Source organism: Myotis yumanensis, unplaced genomic scaffold (assembly GCF_028538775.1).
Source record: "Myotis yumanensis isolate MYYU_CA2020_CCGP unplaced genomic scaffold, mMyoYum1.0.hap1 SCAF_8, whole genome shotgun sequence".
In the NCBI taxonomy this organism is placed as follows: Eukaryota; Metazoa; Chordata; class Mammalia; order Chiroptera; family Vespertilionidae; genus Myotis; species Myotis yumanensis.
The window spans coordinates 34,247,557-34,264,219 of record NW_027223759.1 but is presented as its reverse complement, the minus strand read 5'-3'; the positions used below and the strand labels follow the sequence as shown (position 1 = coordinate 34,264,219).

At 55.6% G+C, this 16,663-nt stretch overlaps 1 protein-coding gene across 25 annotated transcripts in view; it reads right to left on the bottom strand.

The window, feature by feature from the left end:
• The window catches only part of LRRFIP1 (LRR binding FLII interacting protein 1), a 115,173-nt gene extending 100,698 nt beyond the window's left edge, over positions 1-14,475 (bottom strand). For 23 of the 25 annotated variants that reach the window (XM_070422504.1, XM_070422505.1, XM_070422480.1 and 20 more), the window contains exon 1: positions 14,351-14,461. In XM_070422504.1, coding sequence (XP_070278605.1) covers positions 14,351-14,446 — 96 coding nt within the window. In that variant the 5' untranslated portion in view covers positions 14,447-14,461. Of the gene's footprint in view, positions 1-14,350 lie in introns of all 25 variants that reach the window. The other 2 variants (XR_011472411.1, XM_070422506.1) reach the window with 2 other exon arrangements.
• Positions 14,476-16,663: the final 2,188 nt, after the last annotated feature.

The following is a 16,663-nucleotide window of genomic DNA, read 5'->3' as shown; positions in this document are numbered from 1 at the left end:
CGGCATCCTCCCTGCTGTGCCGGAACGATGTGCCATTTCAGGGCAGGAGCGCTGAAAACCAGGGAGCAGGTCACCGTGGCCCCTGACCACGTCTGTGATGGGGGAAGCCCTGAGAAGACGCTGCTACCGGGCAGGTCCCCTGGAGGCTGCGATGAGCCCCTGCCCTGAGCCTCTCCCCTCTGACCTGCTTGGGAGTCTAACTCGGCCAGCCGGAGGGCAGCGGTTGCTATTTCAGGCCCGGAGCCTGGGGCGCTCGCCATCCCATCTTGACCCCATGGGCCGAGGATGACACAAAGGCTTTCCAGGATCCACACTGAAGAGAGAAGAATTCAAATGGGAAAAAGGCAAATCCGTGGCAGCCCAGTGACCACGGGGAATAACTGGGCAGACGTACGATAAAGCTGTCACTGCATGAACCTTTACCAATGGAACCTTGAGAACTGTTATGTGTATAAAGCACGACTGTGAGTCGTCAAAGACAGACCAACAGACCATCAGGCACGTCACCTCTCCTTTCAGTGGCCTTCCCGCTGTGGACGCGGGAGTAAGGGCACCACCTGAACTGCCCGCTCGAGCTGCCGTGACACAGCCCACAGGCCGGGCACAAGCAATTCAACCATTTAAACAACAGAATCACCAACGGCATCGGCTCATCGAAGGAGGTGAGCAGGGAAAGCCGTGCTGCCGCCTCCGGAAATATCAGCAAAACTAACGCCACTCTTCGCCTCTGTGCTCAAAGGGGTGCTGTCTACGGCAAAGTCCAATAAAGGCGAAGAGCCCGGGCTCCCACTGCCCTTCGAAGTGCTCCATTCAGTGACGTCCTTTGTGATGGACGGGACCCGACATATGCAAATATCAGGAGCTGCTCTCATGAGACGGGGTCTGGCACCACGCATCTCTGTCCTGCACTATGTGGCCTCACACAGGGTCAGATGCAGGGGGTCAGAGGCCTAGGGTGTCAGTGAAGGCTGGGGAAGGCCCTGTGTCTGCCCCCGGAGGCCCAGCCCCGACCAGCCTGTGGGGATCCGGGGTCCTCCTGGTGATGGTGCCTCTAGTCTACTCCGTCCTCACCTCCACACGGACCTGAAGGGTCCCAGGGCCTGGAAGCCCGGAGGGGGCCATGGTTCCTGCGCCTCCCTCCACACCCTTTCCCCCTACCTTTCCTGACAGACATGCTGGGCTCGCACCTGCTTCCTCCTCCGATGTGAGAAGGAAGCGAAGGCACCATCAAGAGACACAGAGGCTGCCTTTCGTAAAGAAAATGCACGGCCATCGGAGAGGGGAGCACGGCCTCGCGGACCAGGAGCAGCTGCAAAAGCCGGAATTCTGTGGGTGTCTGGGATTTATTTTACACGTTTCTGTCAACAACACCACTGCTTTCTCATATCTGCAAAGCTCTTTAGGGTTGGTGGGCACGATCTCCAATGCCTTCTCCTTGGGGCCTCACATGAATTCTATGAAGCAGGTGTACCCCTCTTTAGTTCAGAAGGTCAGCACTGAGCAGGACTTGTCCCTGGGCACCCTGCTCCAGCCCCCACTCCCCCAGGTAGGCAGCTGGGGCTGGGCTGAGCGGGGGCTGGGCTGGAGCCAGCCTCTGTCTCACTGTCCTCGGCAGGCAGGTGGCCACAGCACACCCGTGGTTCGTGGCCACGACGACCCCCTGGGTGGTTCCTGAGGGTGTGTGTGTGAGGAGCCCGGATGCCCTGATGACTGGCAGGAGTCCCCCATTCTAAGCATCATGCTTCTGCCCCTCATCGAGTCCTCACAACCACGCATCGCCTCCACGTTATGGGTGGGAGCACCGAGGCTCAGAGAGGCCACCTGGCTTGTCCAAGGTGGCAGAGCCAGCAGGTGGGACGCTGGGCCTCCGACCCAGTCTCTGACCAGAGTCCCACCTGGCCCTCTACATGGCAGTGGCTCCATCGGACTCTAAAGAGATCGCAAGGGTGTGCAAAATATCTCGCGTCGTGGGAATCAGGAGGCAAGTTTGATTTCACTGGCTTCACAGTTTCCCACAGTGCTGTTCTCCACTCTAAAAGCGTCTTATCATGCCAGGAGAAAATGTTTCAAAGGCCCTAACGCAGACCGGGCCTCAGTGGCAGTGACCAGGGTGACATCGGGGACAAGTGTGCTTTCTGGGTGGTGCTGGCCTCTTGCTGATGAGTCCTGACAGGGTCTTCAATCCGAGAACAGACAATTCTGTCTCCTGATCCTGTGACGGCCAGCGAGGGCATCAGGATTCAGGATGAGGGACACACGATTCACACGGAATTTGGACAAAGGGAGGTTAAGCTGCTGGGGAGGAAACCCCACATTCACAGGTTTCCATGTTAATGAGAAGATGCTGGTCACCATGCTGCAGGGAAATGCCCACTGTGCTCACCACCTTCATCCCGCAGGAGGCTCTCGGGGACCCGCATGGAGGTACGGCCCCCGGAGACGGGGTGGCGCAGCCAGACAGCAGGGTCTGACGGGGAGAAGGAACAGCATCCCCGTGACAGGTGTGACAGGACAGCCGGGGACGCCTGTGAAGGAAGCCCACCTCTGGCCGGGGTGGGAGACAGGTGGGCAGGGAGGCGTCCAGTAGGCCAGGCGAGGCCGGAGGGGACTGAGCCCTCTCCGGAGAGGCCAGACCGCGGCAGCCAGCGTGTGTCATCTCCGAGTCCCCCACTGAGCTCTCCTCACCCCACAGGTGAGAGACTGAAGCTGTGAGACAGCAGAGCATCCGGTCAGGGGCAGAGCTGGGCCCGCTGATACCGGGAGGACAACAGTAGGTTTACAGTTGCTCGTATGGAAAAAGACCTGCAGGTCACGATTATTACAATAGCTTTATTAACTCAAAAAATGGCTCAGTGGCACAGTGACCCCACTTTGGCCCGTGCTGTGTGTCTCTTGGAGAAATGGATCCTCTGCGTGAACGCACCGGGGGTCCAGAAGGAAGCTGCCCGCCCCCGAAGACGGGGCGTGAAGCCCTCCTGAGGGCCGGGCGTATCCTTTTCTGAAATAATTTAAAAATCCTAAGCGCTGCATATGAAACTGGATGAGCAGAATTAGTTATCACTACACAGTGTCTGGTTAAATCACAATAGGCTTTTGCCTGTCACTCTGTCCCTATTAAACCACATGGAACAGCAGGCCCCTGCGGCGCGCCTCCCACCACCTGGTCCAGGGCAGCTCATTAACTGCACGTGCTGGTTAGAGCAAAGGGATTAGGAACGAAAAGATACATTAAAATGGTGGCACTGCTCCCGAAAACCACAAACCCAAGTACAACAGATGTGCTAAACCAGAAGGGATCCGGAAGCTGAATTCTCAGTGAACGAGAGGGCTGCTGTCTGGGGTGCTTTCCCCCTCAGATTCACAGAGAGACGGAAGCCAGATGTCTACACTCCCAGGGGATCGCGACAGGACACAGGGCATTCATGTGGTTGTAGCCGCTTCCTGTCTCATCCTGCAGCCTGGGGACAGGGCCGGGGAAGGGATGGAGGCCTTGGTGGATGGGGCTGAGCCCATGGACATAGCTGGTTTTCAGGCTCTGTCACCAGGAACAGGAAGAAGGGAGAGAGGCCACGTTCACAGCACAGGCGTCCTGGGCTCTGGCCAGCTATTTTAAGAAGTTCAGCTGTGAATGGCAAAAGCAACATGCAACGTGCCTGGCAGGAGATATGGGGACACTGTTAATCCCGCGAAAATGTGCTGTCGCTGGTCTTTTAGTTTGTCCAGCACCCAGGCCCCCCGATCTGGGCGGTGGGCCTCCCTGGAAGGAGGGGATCTGGGTATTAATGGGCCACCAGTCCTGCCCCCCCCCCCCCCCCACACACAAGTGAGGCTGGGGGTGGGGGCCCTTACCCCTCCTCCAGCAGCACACCTGGGCTTCCCAGGGAGGAGGTGAAGCTGGAAGGGAGCTGGGTCACACCCTGGCACTTACTGAGTGATGGCGGGCTCCCTGTGCTTTGGGATTTTTAAATGGACAGAAGCATTACTTCCTGGCCCCTTCCCAGGCTACTGCCCTCTCTGGCCCAGTGGGCGCCTATGGAAATGCCACCCTCAGGGTTACCGGAAGGTGGTAGGGCCGGTGGAAGCACCTCGCTTAGTGGCCAGGCAGCCTGACAATATTGTCTCCTCCCTGGTCTCCTGCCCACACCCTGCTGTGAAGGCCGCAGGGGTCAGGCAGAGCCCATGAGCAGCGTGGGGATGTGACCCCGCTGGCTCGGAAGGCAGCCCCGTGGCTGCTGACCCAGGTGGAGGCGGCGCTCAGCAGCTGTCACAGCAGCCGCCACAGGGATGCCACCCTGGCCTGCTGTCCCTGGAGCACGCCTGCGCCGTGGGGCCCCGGCCTTTCCAGGAGAGAAAGACGTGTGTCTCCACACCGCTCCGGGCCCAGCTGAGCCAGGCTGCACCGACCTGCTGGCCTCCGGCACCCACGGGATCACCGGGAAACGGGTGTCTCCAACAGGCAGTCACTCAAAGACCCCCCTCTCATCCACCTGCTCCTTCGTGCCAACCCATCGTCCATAGAGGCAGCAAGAAGTTACTGCTGTGCCTGCAATTCACCCCTCTGTTCCCTCTCCTCACCCCGCCCGCCATCAACTTGGCACAGCAGTAGCTTCTGGAGCACAGCAGAGTGCAGTCCCGTTGGCAGCTGATGCCCAGCTTCCTGAGAGGGCACAGCTTCCCTAACCCTGCCCCACCGAGCTTTCCGGGCACTCGGCCCTCCCACTGTCTTCCAGGTGGTTTTCGTGGGGAGAGCCCCGGAGGGAGAACGTGGCTTGGTCAGCCCCACTTCCTGGCCTCCTGGAGGACAGCCGTGCACCCGTCGTGTAAAGGACGCAGCGTGGGTCCTGAGGCCAGCGGCTCAGACACATACAGTGATGGACACGCAGAGCAGTGTCCTCCATGGCCATCTGCCCTGGGTGTTCGTCACTGTCTGGAGACCGCTTCGGTTGTCCCTCCTGGAGTTAGAAGCCGGATGCTGTTAAACGCCCTAACGAGGACAGGACAGCCCCACATCGGAGCGTTATCCGGCCCGAATGTCCAGCTCTCGAGGCTGGGAAACCGGCAGAGAAGATGAGGAGGAAAACCTGGAAAATGAAGTGCAGAGTCAGGAGACTTCGCAGCCACCACTCACCACAACCCTGTGGCCGCTTCCCTCCGGTGCGGGCTCCAGGCCCAGGCGAAAGCCGGGCAGGCCCAGTGGTGCTTCTGAGAGGGCGGGCAGGCCCAGCGACAAGCAGGGCTGGTGGAGCGGCCCAGCGATACCCCCAGGAGTCAACCTCAGGCCGGCACCCAGGCCTGGCTATGACAACAGCTCAAAACACTTGGTGGCATCTCGCTGTTGAGTCTTAAATTCAAGACCAAGACACAAAAGGTTCATGGAAGACAGAGGGTCCTTTTTCTCAGTGACGTGGAAGTAGCCGGTCCACAGGTCTGCCACGCAACGCCCACACACGGCCCATACTCGGCCCACACTCGGCCCACACGTGGCACTCAGAGCTTGGACTCTGAGCTCGTTTACCCAGTGCCAACGGTGGTCGGTACCCCTCCCCGCAGGCACAGACTTCCTGGTAATTTTCTCACGTCGTTCCTCCAGACCTCTCTCCTTTTCTTGTTTTTAGTATTTCCCCCTAATTCCATCAGCCAGCTCCCTTTTCTCTCCTCTCAGCCCTCATCTGATGACTGAGTTTCACCCCTGTCCTCGGGGCACATCCTGACCCTTCAAGCAGCGATGCCTCTCCCGCTAGAGCAGTGGTTCTCAACCTTCCTCATGCTGCGACCCTTTAATACAGTTCCTCATGTTGTGGTGACCCCCAACCATAAAATTATTTTCATTGCTACTTCATAACTGTAATGTTGCTACTGTTACGAATCGTAATGTAAATATCTGATATGCAGGATGTATTTAGGCGACCCCTGTGAAAGGGTCGTTTGACCCCCAAAGGGGTCGTGACCCCCAGGTTGAGAACCGCTGCTCTAGAGAGATCAGCCAGCCACAGGTACCAGGCAGCCTGGCTAAGACCCCACCCCCTCGGATATTTCTCTTTTACAGACAAAGGAAGGAGATTCGGATGCTTTAACGTGCCTGTGGCCACACAACTTAGAAAGGCTGGTGGAGTTCTCTGCACTAACCCGCACGCTTCCCATGCTGGTCAGTTCTGGCGGCCACCCAGGTCATCAGGTCACTCCCCTTCTACTCCAGGTGGTGAGTGACATGCAGCCCCACGGGACTCAACAACAATTCCGTGTTATAGGCTATGCTTCTAGGACAACATAGTCAACCAAGAGTTAATCACTGCTCTGAAGCTGTGCTGTCTCACTGGGGGCCTCTGCCATAGGTGGCTCTTTAAATGCAAATGAATTAAAATCAAGTGAAATTTAAAATGCAGTCCCCAGGTGCACTAGCCACCTTTCAGGTGCTCAACAGCACTTGGGCCAGTGGCTGCCCTGACACCCGGCACAGGGACAGCATTCTGTCCCCACAGGAGGTCCTGCCAGCCAGCATGGCTGCCACGGCTCTCAGTGAATCTGGGATGACTTAACTCAGTGTCTTAGGGCGTCCAGGGAGGAGTCACACCAGCTGTTCAGTCAACATGGAAATTCCACCTCTGTGTCAACCCGAAACCTCCACATGCCTAGGGGATGCCACAGAGAAGGTGAGCAATAAAAATAAAAGGACTTCAGGATAAGGGTAGAAAAGTGGACAGCTATGTGATGGAGGTGAAAGTATAATGAACGTTAATCTCCCGGCTCTTTACGTGCAACCGTTCATTCACTCCCCAGGCCAAGAAGTGGTGGACACACTGCAAGATAATCCGCCCTGGAAGCTCCGGCCAGTTCTGGCTCCGACATACTTGCTGACCAGAGAGTTTCCCACTGCCAAGCCCCTATCACATTCTGCCTACCTAAACTCTCCAGGCATTCAGATCTGTGCTGTGGAAAGTATAGCTCAGTTCTTAGAGAATTTTCCAAACAAACACATGTGTTATCCTTGAGGCCCGAAGCCACGAAAATCTCATTTTGTAACCCCCTTGGTTTGCTCACCTGATTCGACATTTTATTCCACTCTCAGTAGAAGACTTACCCAAATGACTTGTCTCCTTGTTTGTCCCGTTTGGACATCAGATGTGATGAACTGTGCTTCCCTGGTATACGGCTCAGATTAGCTTTCAACTTTCTTCTCAATGCCTACCACCTCCTTCATCAAAAACAAAACTCTATCTTTAGGCACCAAAACAGAGAAGTTTGGCTCCGTAGCACTGAGCTGCATTTCCTTCAACACTGACACTGTGGTGAAGGGCACTGGCCTGGAAGACAGGGGGCCCAGGCTGTGTGCCCATACCCCCAGCCATGACCGAATGCCTGGTGGCAACGCTGCAGCCACCCCCCTGCACCACTGGTGTGGCCTGGTCGCAATCCTGTGCATCTCCCTCCTGGCCTTCACCGGAATCGTTCCTGGAGGTTTTTAGTGCCTCGCTCTCGTGTCTGAATGGACAGCCAGGGATCCCCACACAGCTGGGGAGGCACCAAGATGACAGACAGAGACCAGCAGGCAAAAGACGAAGGGAAACAGACATCGTGCAGCGAAAAGTTCAGGCCAAAAAGAGAATATCCTCAGGATGAGGCACCGTGGTAGTGAACCAAGAAAGAATATAAAAATGCTATAAAAAAGGGAACAAAGAAGAAGAAGAACAACAAAAAACTAAAAACATTTATAAATTAAATACAGCCTGGCCGGGGTGGCTCAGTGGTTGAGAGTCAACCTGTGAGAGTCATGGTTCGATTCCTGGTCAGGGCACATGCCCAGGTTTTTGGCTTGGTCCCCAGTAAGGGGCGTGCAGGACACAGCCAATTGGTGATTCTCTCCCATCATTAATGTTTCTATCTCTCTTCCTCTCCCTTCCTCTCTGAAATCAATAAAAATATATTTTAAAAAGAGAAATTAAATACAGAACAGAGGAGTTTAGTAGAAGGAGTGGCAGATAAAGTTGAGCACCTCAACTTTCCAGGCAGGAATAACATGGAATTGATAGATCTGTTTAAAAATACAGAAACTCGTATTGTGAGGAGTTCTGTTGGAATGTTTGTGAAGCATTAGACATGATAGATATGTAGGTAGAAGAGCAGTTGGGGAAAAATAGAAATAACCCCTGAGAAGGCAGGAAGTGGTGCGAGGGAAGACACCACCAGCATTTACGATGCGCCAGTCATCGTCCTGAGGTCTTCAGGAGACAGCTCCCCCACCCTCATAAGCACCTGGAAGAAGAGCCCTCTTAAATCCCCCATTTCATGCATGGGGGCGAGGGGGCAGGGGAGGCTGAGGCACAAAGTGTTCCCGCTCTTGAAGCAAGTGGCAGAGTCAGGATTTGAACCCAGGGACTCCAACTCTAGCCCCCAGACTCTACCAGTGTCATGACTCTGACTATTTATTAACCTAAACTCACAATGTAACTATGCTGTGAAGATGAGGAGAGAGGAAAGTGGGGAGAGGGCCTGGGCTGCACTCCCGAATACCAAGTCCTCACCCCACAAACCAGGAAGTACCTGAAATTCAAAACTCCGTACACAGTGCGTACGCATATCATTTATAAACGGGAGGTACTCACCGGACCAGTTAGTCTCACAAGGCCGTTATGGACATGGCATTTACCGGGTGGCGTGAGAAGCCACTGGAGAGCTTTAATCAGAGAAGTGACATGATGTGACATATTTTAAAAGGATGGTCTGAGAATGTGGGACAAGGGTAAAAACATTTCTTATTTTAATTAAATAAAAATTAGTTTTGAAAAGACGAGAGAATTGAAAGAAGATGAGAATATGGGACTCTCCCATGAACTGCTATGCCGGGTGGCTCCGAGGTCAGCTGGGGACAGCAGTCCCAGAGATGGGAGGCACGTCGGCCTGACTGCAGGGCACCGCCTAGAATAGGGCTGTGGACGGAGCCAAAAGCTGATGCAGGAGGGGCCTGGCGAGGAACTGGAGCCTCTTGGTTACGAGATGACCTTAGGCAAGTCACTTAGCACCCCCAAGCCCGCTGCTGTCAGTCAGTCAGAGCTGCTCTAACCTCCAGCGTTGGGACTGAATATAATTGTGGAGGGGAGCTTCTCGGGTACCTGGCACCTTGGCCTCAAAAGCAGCCTCAGTTCCCGTCTCCCCGCTTTCCAATCCCATCCCCTGACCAGGCTCACGGGGTACAGACTCAACTGTAATCCAGGTCCCCTGATTTCCACGCTGCTGTGGAACCTCTTCATGCTATCCGCACACAAATCACAGCCCTAATCACAGAACCAGTGAGTCACCCCAGGTTCACCCAGAAAAGGGACAGGGGACAGCTGGCTCTCCGACAAAAATAGCCGAGGGTGGGCCCAAGCCAGTGGCAACCAGCAGGACTGCCCACAGCTGCGTTTCTGAGTCCGTCTCCGACGAGGCCATCTTGTCGACTCACAGAAACAGCCCAAGGTCACGGGCGCAGGGTTTGCAATTCCCCAACAGCCCCGATGGTGATAAAAGTCCCCTGGAATCTTGCCCTGTCACATTCCTATCACCCGTGGGTGATGTGCCGAGATGCGTGTGTCTGTCTGAGGAAGATGAGCAATGGGAAGGGAAGGGGATTGAGAGGGAGGCGGGGGGGGGGGGGCGGGGGGAAACAGCGTCCCCCGAGTGCCTGCTGGGATGTGGGGCAGGTCAGTGCCCCCGTGAGCAGTGTCTGTGCGAACTGTTGTCTAACCCAGCTCTTCCCACTCCCTCCTGGTCACAAACTGCAGGCCACATCGGTATCCAGTTGGTGTTGGTCTGTTGGCCAGCCTCAGAAAAGCAAATTCATCCGGAAAAAGGCATGAGGCTGACAGCGCAAATGAGGTGAAATGGGCTGTAGCAACCAGACTGCCTTCAGGTAAATGTGGGCCCGTGTCTGCCGCCCAAGGGCAGGGACTGCACCAGGAGATCTGGAGTGCGTCCTGCAGCTGGGCTCAGTCAGGACCCCAGAGAAGGCCATCTGTGGGAGCCCAGGAAGGTGGTGGAGGTCCCACACTGGGCCAGCTTTTGGGGTGTTCTGGAAGGAGCATGCGTCCAACCCCCAGACTGGCCCTGGAGGAGAAAAGGAGACAGGGTGATCTATGAGGGCTATTTGGGAAGGACACGGGGGACTTAGGGTTAGAGTGACCTGTATTTATGGGACTCCCCAGAATGAAGCATGGGGGTTGTCCTGAGTTCAGGTCCCCAGAAGCAGAGACTGAGGCAGGGACTTGAAAGGGGCGGTGCCAGCAGAGGGGGTGAGGGGAGCAGAAAGGCTAGGGGAGGAGGTGGCCTCAGCTGGCTTTATCTCTCACCCCATCCCACAATCCCACGGGGGCTCTGGAGCCTGAATGCACCCCAGAGCTGGCTCCACCTGGAGGGACTGCCCCAGTCAGTAGCTGCAGCTGCCCCTGGCTGGGGTGGCATGTCCCGCCCCCACAAAGTAACTGCTAGGGGCCACGGGAGCATCTCTAGTGAAGAGGGCATCTGTGACCCTTGACAGCCATTCACAGGCCAGGGAGTCAACACCTGCCAACAGGGGGATCTGGGCAGCCACCACCTGCACCCCTGCGGGGACCATGTGCTCCGAGGGCACTGTTGCAGTGGGGCCAGTCCCAGGGGAGGGCACTGCATTGTGGGTGCGGAAGGAAAAGGGACCAGGGCCTGTGGCCACAGAGGGATGCGAACACCGCGACCGTTGTCATCATTACTTTTCGTGTGCGTGTGGGGAAAGGCTCTCCGTTTGCAGGAATACTGTGAGGGCCTCCGGTGTCGTGAGGGCCGTATCATTTCACTCAGTGGCAGAGTGCTGAAGGCGAGAGTTGGGAAGCTACCAGAAGTCATTAACAGGATGCTAACCGCGCCAGGAGCGACATGCACCTGCTCCGCAAACACCTCGGCCAGCTGTGAGAAGCGGTGCCCGTGCTTCCGTGGGGACGGCCTCAGAGTGCTTCCTGCACGTTCGTCCTGACAACGTCGAGCCCAAATGCCACCTCAGACAGACAGTGAGAAGCAAGCTCCTCCTGCAAACACATCTACAGGGGTTGACAGTTGTACCTCCATTCCCTACAAACATGCCCTCATTAAAACCCAATGTAACTGCAGAAATAGAAAGTATCGCTTGCAGCGAGTCGTCCCCTCTGCCCATCTGGGCTCCAGTGGGACTGGGCCCTGCCCCCTTGACTGGTGACCATCTCTGCCTGGAATTCTCCACTTAGGGTCCAGTGCACATTCCTGGATGCCAGACCCACATCCACCCCCACTCCCTGCCAGTTTCTTCAGTGCTCCCCAGTTTTCATTCAGGCCCCACATCTCCCCAAATGCTCCAGGGTGGTCAACCCTCCTCCCCCAGTCCCAGGATGGGCTTGACTGTTCACAGCAGAGCACTCTGTCCCCTCGCCACAAGGATTGGTGTGGGCTACTGAGTCAACTGTCCTGGTCACAGAGCTCCATGAGGAGCAGCCTAGGAAATATGACAGGAACGCGTATCCTAGCTCTCAGGAGAGACGGGGTGTGGGCTCATGCAGGGCAGCCTGGGAACATAGCAGCCAGTCTGCCAGATGCAAGTCACCCCGAGGACGAGGTCACCCATAGAGGATGGCCCGGCAGAGCCAGCTGCAGAGGTTGTGTGGACAGAGACGCCCACGTTGCCAGTGAGGCTGGTGGGGAATCTGCACTCGAACCCATGTAGACGCCAGTCTAGGTTAGGGCTTCTGTTCCTTCAAGAATAACTCAAAAGCCCTAGCTGGTTTAGCTCAGTGGATAGAGTGTCAGCCCTTGGACTGAAGGGTCCTGGTTTGATCCTGGTCAAGGGCACAGTGCCTGGGTTGCAGGCTCGATCCCTGGGCCCAGTCAGGGCGTGTCTCTCTCACATCGATGTTTCTGTCTATCTCTCCACCTCCCTTCCATTCTCTCTAAAAATCAATGGAAAAATATCCTTGGGTGAGAAAAACAGCAACAAAATAACTCAAAATGCCAACTTTCTCTGGGATGCCACCTCTGATCGCCATTCCTAGTCCCATCAGGAAGTGTAACTCTCATTTCCGATCCTCCAGAACACGACATCCATGCCCTTTTATATCAAATCTCTTCCTGCCACTGGTGTATGGTCAGACCCCGTTCTGACCCAATCCCTCCAGGGTGGCTCCTCTGGTCCAGCCCTGCCTCCCAGTCTCCCTGGGATGGTGTGGGGAGCACGGCGGCATCCTCTCAATCACTGAGCAAATAAGAAAGTACCGGACTTAAGACCCTTCTGTTAATTTTCATAAGAACTCTATTTGAACAGTGATTCTAATGTTCACAGTTGGGAAATATAATTCAATTTGTAGAAGAAGATAAAATATTGCATCTGCTCCCTCCAGCTAGCATTTGTAACACCCATATCCATGGTTGGTTTGACTGTGAGGATGTGTGTGGGGGTGGCTCTCAACTTACCTGCTTACTCGCTTTACTTTCTTTAATCCTGACACCAAGGGGGGGGGGTGTCATTTTCCCCATTTAGAAGCGAGGATATGGAGGCTGAGGGGGGGTAGCTCTCTGCCCTGGGGTGGCACAGTCCGTGCGGAGCTGCGTACAGTTTCAAAGCCCACGTCTGATCCCACGTCTGATCCCACGTCTGAATGTCACCTCCAACTGCGCCTCCCTGGCTGGGGGGCCGGACCACGGGTTCCCATTACACAGGACCTCAGGGTGTCAACCCAAGGAGTAGCAACCCAAGGCTTTTCCTTTCAATCCGTGTTTATAAAGACCAGCAGACAGGAGGTAGACTTCAGGAACTCTCATTCTTGTTTCCTCGTCCCCAAACCACTGACAGAAAGATGAGGCCATGATCATTGGTCACCACTGACCTTCCAGAGAAATGTGTTTGGTCTTTTGTCAAATACATACAGAAATACCTGTCTTTGATGGGGGGATTATATTCAAGCGACTGCACTTAGCAAACAGCTATATTTAGCCAAGTGTACTGTAGGTGCCTTGTCCTTTGTTTTTTTTTTAAATTAATGAATGTACCAGGCACCAAGGAGCATCTATGATGTGCCTGGCTCTGTGTTGAGCTCTGGGGATTCCAAAGTAAGACACTGCCCGCCTGGGTGTCACCTTCTACAGGGGGACAGACAGGTGAACAAACAACGCCGAGCCCACGTGGCTACCTCAGCAGGCCTAGGGGCCAACAGCCAAGGTATGGATGGAGGCAGGGAGGCTCTGCCTCACAGAGAACCAAATCTACCCTGGGCTTTAAGGGATGAGTAGGAGTGTGCCTGGAAAGCCCTTTTCTTTCTCATACAGAGAAAAACAAAAGTCTGTATTCAATCAATATTCAACAAATACTGATGGACAGCCATGTGTCCATAAAAGCAGTAAACTGAAAATACCTAAGAACTGCTCCTGGAGTAGACGCAATAAACAGCTGAGGGAGGCAACCCGACACCACAGACACGCAGCCTCATCCCTGGAAGTGTTTCCATTGAGAACAATGCTCGGTGGGACTCTCCTCTGCCCCAGCACGTGGAAGAGGGTGTAGAAGAGGGTTGCACTGCACCTATGGTGTGAGTTCCTTATAGGTAGCTTGTGAGCCCTTGTGCGCTTGCACGCGCGCGCACACACACCCACTGCACAGCTCCAAAGGTACAAAAGGATGTACCCTGAAAACTCAAGCCTCCGTGTCCACCCCAGGCCCAGGGAATGGCTCCCCTTCCCCAGGGAGCTGCTCCCAGTCCCCTGGGCGTCCTTTCAGCTGTCATGGGCTGCCCAGCCTCCTGTGGCGCCCTCGCTGGCGAAGAGGCACGTGCACAGATCTGCACACGGTGAACCTGCGGCTGGGACGTGCATCGCCCATCTCCCTAGGATAAACTCTGCCCGGGAAACTTGGATGAAAACCTGTGTGCCTGGACCCCGTTTCAGGCTCGGTCCAGAAACAAGAGTCACACTGACCCCAGGTCCATGCCCAAGCTGCACCGTGTGTGACAATCCACCGCAAACGGTCACCGACAGGGGCCGGGCCATTCCCCAGGGCCATGTGGCCTCCGGGGACGTCCATGGGTCTCCAGGGTCGGGCCTACAGCACCCCCAGGGTGCAGTACAACAAAGCGGGGCGCCTGTCCCCCACCGGCCGCCTGGGCCACCTTGCACCAGGGGCGGCGCCCCAGCTCCACGCGCCTAGGGGGCAGCGGCCCAAGGGAGCCGGGGGCGGGGGAGGGGTCAGTGTCGCCGGCCTGTCCCCTGGGCGGCCGGAGGACAGGCGTCCCGCCCGCCGAGACCCCGGCTGAGGCCCGTGGACAGACAGACCGACAGCCGCCTGACAGCTGCGCGCGCCCCCGCTGGGCATAACGGGCCCTGCTCTTACCTCGCGCGCGATCTGGTTCAGTGCCTCGTCCTCCGCCGTCAGCCGCTCCCGGTTGGGGAGCCGCTTGCGGCCCGCGCCCTGGGTGCCCATGTCCATCGGCAGCGCCGCCGCTGCTGCTGCTGCGGGCCCGTTGCTCCCGCCGCTCGCGCCCCCAGCTCCGGGCCCGCCCCGCCCCTCCCCTCCCCTCCCTCCGCCGGCGTCATGGCGTCAGCGGCGCGGGGACGCGGGGACGGGGCTGGTCCCCGGGACCGAGGCAGCGGCAGGGGTTTTGGACGCGGCGGGCGGGACCAGGACGAGAGCTTGAAGCCGGCGGGAGGTTTGGGATGGTTGGGGGTCGGGGACGCGGGACGCGAGAGTGACTCAGCTGCGGACTCCGGGGAGGATGGGGACGCGGGGACGGTGGTGGTGGTGGGGGGGTGGGGGTGGGTTAGAGGCGCCAGCGTCTGGGGACCAGGGCCTGAGCACTGCAGGGTGCACCCCCCGCTGGAACCACCCGCCCCAGGGCTTTGGGTACCGGGGGCACGGGGACCTCCGCAGGGCGTGGAAGGCTGGCGGGGATTGGGTGCCAAAGAGGTTTGCGCGGAGGGGTAGGCACAGGGACAAGGTTCAGACTGGCCCTCTGTGAGCCTTGGTCCAGCACAGCCTGGCTGGTCGAGCCCAGGGTGGTCAGCTCCTTCTCCTGCTCCCAAGGCCCTGTGACCTTGGCCACCTCACCCTCCCGCCCCCTCCCCAGCCTGACGGTGGGTTCAGAATCAGCGTGGGGATGGATAGGTCTCCTCCTTCACATGCCTGTCCTCTGTGGCTCGTCACCTCACCCCTGCGTCCCCAGCTTCTGGGAAGAGGCTGACACCGAAGCAGTTCTCAATAAATAGTCGTTGAGAAAGGAATGAATTTGCCTGAGCTTTTCCTCCCATACTCTACAGGTGGGTTTCAAAGTAAACAGGAGAATCAGGTAAGGGTTACAAAGCCACGCCTTCCTGTCCATTGGGGTATAGGAAGAACGTACCAGAACGTCCCTGAATATGTATTTTAAACTAAAAATAAGAATGTTATGTATCGAATACTAGCATTTCATATACAACCTCAGTTTAAGGGGCCACCTGCCAGTCACAGGGTACCCCTGCGGGCAGCAGTGGCATTCTCTCCCATTAGACCAGTGATGGCGAACCTATGACACGCGTGTCATAGGTGACACGCGAACTCATTTTTTTGGTTGATTTTTCTTTGTTAAATGGCATTTAAATATATAAAATAAATATTAAAAATATAAGTCTTTGTTTTACTATGGTTGAAATATCAAAAAATTTCTATATGTGACACGGCACCAGAGTTAAGTTAGGGTTTTTCAAAATGCTGACACGCCGAGCTCAAAAGGTTCGCCATCACTGCATTAGATCATTTTCAGAACATTCTGTTGTATCTGGATGAACCAGGTTAAATGGGTTTATGGATTACATAACCTAGTCTTAGCTAAAACTCAAAGAGTAGACAAATGGCTTCAAAGGATTGAAAAGATTCTCAGAGATACTCCCCCAGATCGCAGACAAGAAAATGAGACGGTTTCCTTACTCCTGGGAGGAGCTCGGCATTGGCCTCACTGTGAGGTATTAGCAATGAGAACAGTTAGCAATCGTCAGAAACAACTTGAAACATGAGTTCCCATTGCCTGTCATTAATGATTAACCTCATTTTAAGTGGATATAGTGACGGATGATGATGATAATGACATAATTTATACAAAACTATAAAAATATTTGGGGGCCACTTAAAAAATACTTAGTGATGGAGTTCATGGTAAAAAAAAGAAGTCTGGCCCTAGCCAGTTTGGCTCAGTGGATAGAGTGTCGGCCTGCAGACTGAAGGCTCCCAGGTTCTATCCCGGCCAAGGGCACATGCCCGGGTTGTGGGCTCGATCCCCAGTAGGGGGCGTGCAGGAGGCAGCCGATCAATGATTCTCTCTCATCATGGATGTTTCTATCTCTCTCGCCTTTCCTCTTCCTCTCTGAAATCAATAAAAATATATAGTAAAACAAAAAGTCTGGGTTCTAGGCCAGTGGGTTTTCCTTTTTCGGGGATTGTGAATGTCTTTGAAAATCTGATGAAAACTGGATTCCTCTTCCAGAAAATAAAAAAGCATATGAACAGGACATTTGAGTAGTTTTAAAGGGTGATAATTAGAAGTCTATCCACCGGCCCTCTGACTCCCGCCTATACTGTCCCCTGGGAGCCTTTCTAGCTACCAGAGCCAGGGTAGCCTTCCCACACACTTTGCCACCTGCACTCTCCAGACTGCAGGGCAGCTCCACAGTGCTA